Source organism: Coenobita brevimanus, chromosome 23 (assembly GCF_032717465.1).
Source record: "Coenobita brevimanus isolate Jiangsu-jjx chromosome 23, ASM3271746v2, whole genome shotgun sequence".
In the NCBI taxonomy this organism is placed as follows: Eukaryota; Metazoa; Arthropoda; class Malacostraca; order Decapoda; family Coenobitidae; genus Coenobita; species Coenobita brevimanus.
The window spans coordinates 73,394,971-73,401,887 of NC_136976.1; the positions used below are offsets into that span (position 1 = coordinate 73,394,971).

At 43.7% G+C, this 6,917-nt stretch overlaps 1 protein-coding gene across 1 annotated transcript in view; it reads right to left on the minus strand.

Annotated features, from left to right (window-relative positions):
- LOC145393043 (protein anon-37Cs-like) overlaps positions 1 to 4,161 on the minus strand; it is a 29,640-nt gene extending 25,479 nt beyond the window's left edge. The window contains exons 1-3 of the mRNA XM_080267381.1: positions 3,880 to 4,161; positions 1,624 to 1,734; positions 45 to 107 (exon numbers count right to left, since the gene is read on the minus strand). Of these exons, the coding sequence (XP_080123507.1) occupies positions 45 to 107; positions 1,624 to 1,734; positions 3,880 to 4,161 (456 nt within the window). The remainder of the gene's footprint in view (positions 1 to 44; positions 108 to 1,623; positions 1,735 to 3,879) is intronic.
- Between the last annotated feature and the right edge of the window lie 2,756 nt (positions 4,162 to 6,917).

The window sequence follows — 6,917 nt, forward strand, 5'->3', positions numbered from 1 at the left end:
GGTGGTTGTGGTGGTGGTGGAGCCTTGTGCGTGGGGCGACACACCCTGGCGACGTCCCAAGGGTGTGAGAGAGTGTAAGGCTCCTCGGAGAGACCGTTTGGCCACAGCTGAAAGGCAAATAAGGATCAGAAGAAAATAAAGCACAAATCACATCATCATTATTACCACAACCATCATCAACATCACAATCATCAATACTATCGTCGGCATCATGAGTGAAAGCCAGGTAAGGGATCAGGGTAAGTAAAAAAAGGCACATCATCATCATCAGTGTAGAAAAACTGAGAAAATGGAGGAGCTACGGCTGGAAAAATGCTAAAAAACGAAGCATGGTGCATGAATTAGGGGAGTAATATGCTAAAGGGCTTCGGTTCTAAAGACGTTTCGTTGCTCACACTACGATCTCCCTGGGGTTGACGTCACCGTAGTCCTAAGCCTGAGAGATGTAATGCCTGTGAGGTGGAGACAGGATTCCGGGAGCTTGATTGGTGAGTGAATGAGTGTGTGGCCCATTTCATTAGGCGTGCTGTTGATTAGTTCTCTCTCTATCATGCTTTTCTTCTGCTTGACTTCTGTCCCCGTGCCTCACACTATCTTTATGTGAGAAGAAGAAGCGGGATGTTGATGTATTTGTGTGTGTGTGTGTGTGTGTGTGTGTGTGTGTGTGTGTGTGTGTGTGTGTGTGTGTGTGTGTGTGTGTGTGTGTGTGTGTGTGTTTCCTGTGTTTCCCTCCACCCAGTTTACCTAATCTTCAGTATCGATCAGTCACATACTTTAAGTGATAAAGAATTTGTAACTGAAGGTTGGTACAGCATGACTGACCGATCTGTGTACTCATGTGGAATATATGCACAAAAATGAATGTCAGGATTTCTTTCTTCCTCTCATCATCACCACCATCATGGCTACACAGATGGTTATAATGTAAGTTTGTTATATTATGGAGGGACAAGATGCTGGAGAGGGAAGCCTTCACGGGATGGCATCAAAACTGTTGGGTAGTTCAGGTGTCCAGTTATGCAAACGCCATTCACTCTCTTCCTGTCCCCCGAAAGGAGGTTGGTGGACTGCAAGACAAGGGCGACTTCAGACTACAGTTCACTAGGTTCTCGTCCAGATAAGCCTGGGACAACAACAACAACAACAACAACATGATCAGACACATGAAAATTGTATAAATGTGATCTCAGCCAGTCACCATGAAAAGCAGTCCCTTTTAAAAATAATGTTTTAGATTTAGAAAATATTGCTCCCAATACGATTTATTTAAGCTAACACCTGTTTAGTATGTTAGTGCCACGGCAAATTATTATCTCTTAGAAGGAATTAGAAATAATGGTCATTAATACTATGGTTTATCCCTTTCCGTATAACTACATTTTTTATGATGTTCTTGCGATCTCAGGATTTTCTTTTTCCTTTTCTTTCTTTTTTCTTTAGCTTCGGGGAAATGTTTCGAACCGGGGAGTTTGAGTGAAGCTTCGTTGATCCCCCCAGCACGAGAGGCGTTTCCTGTGTTTCAAAATATCATTGGAAAGCGGAGAGAATAAAAGAAACTAATAATTCACCGTCGTGGAAAAAAAGCTGCAGAAACAAAAAGCTGAGAAGGTGACTCGTACTAACTCTGTGTGGCACCTCGGGCGGTGTCGAGTCAGGGGTTCGTCTCTCCCACGCATACCCATCCTCCACCTTACACTCGACCTGCTCAGTGGACGAGGGCAGGGACATGGAGGACTGTGGGGAGGAGGCGGTGTAGGAGATGGGAGGGGAACAAGGGGAGGAGGAGGAGAGCGGGGAGCAGGAGGAGGAAGACGAGGACGAGGGCAGTGACGATGGGGAGACGAGGGCTAGCGGTAGGGTCTCCAGTGACGATGAAGGGAGGTGCTCGTCATTCTCGTCTCCCTGGGAACTCGTCTGCTCGTCTGGATTCATGACTGGATTGCTGGTTACCTGGGCCCTGGCGGAAGGAATAAAGGTAAGGTGTTATGTGTCGTTCCCGGTGACTCTTGGCATAAATTATTTTCCATACTCCCGTGTCAGGCTTGGAATTAATGAAGTTGCGGTATACAAAGACACTTGATATGTGCACCAGTTGACACACACACACACACACACACACACACACACACACACACACACACACACACACACACGCAGTTTCTCATGTACCCACTCACTCACTTTGCTTCTTGTCTGTCTGTCTGTCTATCTGTCTAACTCTCTCACTTTCCCCTTTTTCACCCCCAGTCTTGCCCTCCTCACCTCCTAACTCTCTGCTGGTGCTTCATAACCTGCTGGCGACGAGTAGTAAAGGAGCAGTAAGGACAGGCGCAGTCAACGTACGGGCAGTGTCCTTTGTGGCCTCTCTTGCGCACCCAGATGTTGTGATTACGGCACTTGTCACACACCTGGGGGAGACAGAGAGAGAGAGAGAGAGAGAGAGAGAGAGAGAGAGAGAGAGAGAGACCTAGTATATGAAGTAATGATAATCTCAATCATCATCATCATCTTCATCATCATCATCATTTACCAGTAACATCACAAAGTCTTCTTCATCTTATTCGTAGGGTGTTAAATATTATACAAAAGTCTGCAGCGAACGATAATGTCAGAACGAATCCCATTTACCTCTTCTTTCCATGCCCAGAAAAACGAAAAAAAAAAGAGGTGATTATTTTTTTCGGGCTGAGAGAAATCCGACCAGTCCAATTATCACAAAACGACCCCTATTAACCTTTTCTATGTGGACTGTCAGCAAATTTTCTATAGTCACCAAAAGATAACACACAGAGAAGAGAAATAAAAACAGAACAGCACATCCACTGGGGAGGGTCACTTAAGGAAGGTTATAAGAGGTACTGAACATATAACTTTGACGAAACCGGCCTTATCAGCATGAATGTTTGTGATCTGTGTAATGAGGTGGGGTTTGGTCACTTGCCGGAGTAGGATGGGAGGGGGGTGGTGGTGTTGTGGGGCTGGATGATTGCTGTGGTGGATGGGGGGGAGGGGAGACAGATAGACAGAGAGACAGGCTGACAGACAGGAGAGACACGTGTATAAATTCTCCCAACCAGTCCTCCTCCCTGACAACAATGCACGGTGACGCAGTATCGTAAAATATTGAACGATAACCTGTTGTTTCATTCCTTCTCAACAGATTTCATTTATCTCTTAGTCACGCTGCTCATCAAAATCCACGAACTTCCATGTCATTTATCACTTGTGTCCTCATTGCATCATTCATGTTATTGAAAAGCACGTTATTATCTCATTACTCATCACAACATGCACGTTATTGAATGATGTCCGCCGTAACAGAAAATCGTGCAATTCCTAACACACGCCTCATCGTCATCATACTCGGTGACCTAAAATCAGGCAACTGCATTCTCCTCGTTAACCCTTCAAGTTATAACCGTAATCTTAACCTGAACCTGTCCAGGAAAACCCATATTTGCAAGTCAACCCTGTCACCGGATCTTAAAACCATCATTATCCCCATCACAACATCTCCATTAAAGAAAACTGTCTATTTTATTGCTCTTCTTATCGTCTCTTCATCTTCGGGGACTTCAACCACGGCAGGTGCATCCTCCACATTCACCTCTTGATTCTCTGGTTATTCTGAGGTCTTATCGGTACCTTGTATACCTACTTGAACTTTGGAGGCTTTGAATTTACCCTATTTGGTCCCGCTGTAAGTCTAACCGTGAATATACTGATTCTGAGACCCCCCAGTGTAATCTCTCATCATATTTTTAAGCCACTTGTCTATGTCACCCTTTGCGTTATAGAAAATTACATATCTCTTACTAATTGCTTCGTCTATAGAACACCAAAGGTTATAGAATATGGCGTGGTGTACATATCTCTTACCACTTGTCTCCTGGTGGCATCATCTGTCGGAACGTGGGCCATTCCAGCCGCCTCCTCCCCATTCACCGTCTCCTGTTCTGGTTGTTCCGGGGGCTTACTTCCACCTCCCTTGCTACCTAGTTTCTTGAACCGCCAAAGCCTCTGCTGGTGACACATGACCTTGCGTGAGCGGCGCTGGAGCTGGCAGAGGGAACACTCGCAGTCGCTGAAGGGGCACCGATGATTGACGACGGGCGCCCTCTCGTTGTGGTTCTTACAGAGGGTGCAGAAGCGGGGAGTCATCACGCCCTCACTTCACTCTCCACCGCCGCTCTGGTTAAAGAATTCAAGAAGAAGAAAGGAAAATGGAACTATATTGCTTAACACCCGCACCGCCAAGGGTAACTCTTAAAATAATTCGCCTAGAGGGTATAATGAAGATAAAAACTCACCAAGCCCTCACGTCTCTCTCTACCATTGCTCCGGTTAAAGAAAACGGAGAAGAAAAAGGGGAAACTATTGCGCTTTTACCATGTATCACCATTGTATGTCCAATCTAAGATAAACTCGTCAAGAGGTAGTAAGAAAGCAAAAATTCATCGTCAGATAGTCAAAGTCCGGTGATGATAGTAGTCCTCCTATCACCAAGCGAGGTCTATCTTGGTATCTGCGAAAATATAAAAGTTGAGATAAAAGATAAGACTGTGGACGCCAACACACTTGCTTAATATGTGGACAGATGGACTTCAGCCTTATCAGTATAAAAATAAACTGAAACAAACAGCCTGGTAGAGGAATAAAATATAAAAAATATATATATATATCATGGTCCTAGAGGAGAGAGTGATTTGTTCCCAACCTCTTTAGTGATTGGAGTCTTCCAGGCTGAATAAAATCGTCTCTCGTTAGCTGAAGTAAAGCTAAATTACCTTTGAGACAGAGGTTAATATCTCCTTAAGGTGCGTAGCTTATCAATCTGTGCTACTTTTACTCCAACCTGACTTAAAATTGCCTTCTCTCCAGTCTTCAATACCAAGTTATAAAAATTGTAACACTACAGTATGATGCTAGTCACGATTAAGTGCTATGATGTGGAGCTGTAGTACTGTCATTTTGTCTCCACTATCCTACGTGAAGTAAGCTGGTAAAAAGGGTTGAAAATCTCGGCCAGGTAAGGTGAGAGGAGTATAGTAACCTCGACGTTTGACCCAGGGCCAGTGGGAGACAGACACGGGCAGTCACAGACAAATCGAAAGACACGATTGACAGACGTAAACAGGCACAGACAGACAACCAGACGGAAAGACACTACACACAGACAGACAGACAGATGGAAAGACATGGACACATAGACACAAACAAACAGACGAAAAGACACGATAAACACACACAGACACAGACAGACAATCAAAACCACATCTAACTGCTACGTGAGCGATGATATAGAGAAGTCACAATGAAGATATTGAAATCTGCACGTGAAGAAAAACAAAAACAAATATATATGAAGTGGTAACCGACCCGCCGTGGCCAAGACGCCCCTTCAGAGGACCACGTCATTTACCGGCATAACTGCAACACTGGAATGACACGAACCACACTCTCGAGGCGCCTCACCTGTCACCTACAGTGGAGCCATCAAGAACCACTACGCCACCTTACACAACTCCCACCTGACACGAAAACACCTGGATGACAACATCAAGATAATCGAAGGAGAACAAGATCCTCGCCGTCTCTTGTTTATAGAGGCAATCTACATTATCCCAAAACAACCTACAATTAACACACTAGTCGATGATTTCCAAATCCTACCGTCATCAAAACCCCACACAAGCTTATGCAACGAAGCAGCCAATGAGCAATTAGCTTAGCTAATGCCCACCCTTCTCCACCTAATTCACCTGAATCATATATATGCAGCCGCCCACGACAGAACCATCAGATCCAGCCTGAAGATGGAACAAGATAGTTCCAAAACGTCGCTGCCCTTTGGGGAACGCCTGAAGAAACTCCAAATAGACCACCGAAAAATTATACGGCAAATAGAAACCGTACATAAGAAAACCAATAAGGGAGAATGTGTCATAGCTTTAAGCCTCGTATGCCTCCAAGAAAATATCCTACCTGGTTACACCAATATATATATATATATATATATATATATATATATATATATATATATATATATATATATATATATATATATATATATTATTAAGACGATTTCATTCATCTTGGTAAATAATTATTGAACTGGAGAGTTTGGACACAGCCTCCAGCAACCCCTCCACTACGAGCAACCCCTTCTGATCTGAAGAAAATCGTCTGTCAGGAAAAGAAAAATAACCTTCAGATGCAAGAGGTAAATTAGTAAAATAACAGAAGCTAAAGACTGACACATTTTTTTTATTTTTATCTTGATTGATTGATTGATTGATTGATTGCTGGAAGGAAATAATAGGTGAAGGTTTGTGAGCCATCTGTTGCGTGTGTGAGGTATGGTTAGCCTCAGGGAACGGACTGCCAATGCCTAAGCCCAAAGCGAGTGCAGTATAATGGTAAAAATGACAGTACTACCACTAATAATAATAATAACAATAATAATAATAATAATAATAGACAAGAACAACAACGGCAACAACAACATAATAATAATAATCATAATAATACTAATAATACCAACAAGAGAAACTGGCCCAGAATTTCGATCGTCGTGGTGAGGCAAGAATTCTTTGACCAAATACTCGCAGTTTCTTAAATTTTCACCTGTTTCAGCATACCTCTCTCTCTCTCTCTCTCTCTCTCTCTCTCTCTCTCTCTCTCTCTCTCTAACCTTGAATTTTCTCTTACATTCCATCTATTTCAGTAAAAAGTTCGCCATTTCCTCCCCCCTCTCTCTCTCCCTCTCCCTCCCTCCCTCTCTCTCTCTCCCTCTCCCTCCCTCCCTCTCTCTCTCCCTCTCCCTCCCTCCCTCTCTCTCTCTCCCCACCTCTCTCTCTCTATTGTGCAAGACATCTTCGCTTCATCAACAGGTAATAAATAAAAATCCTAATATA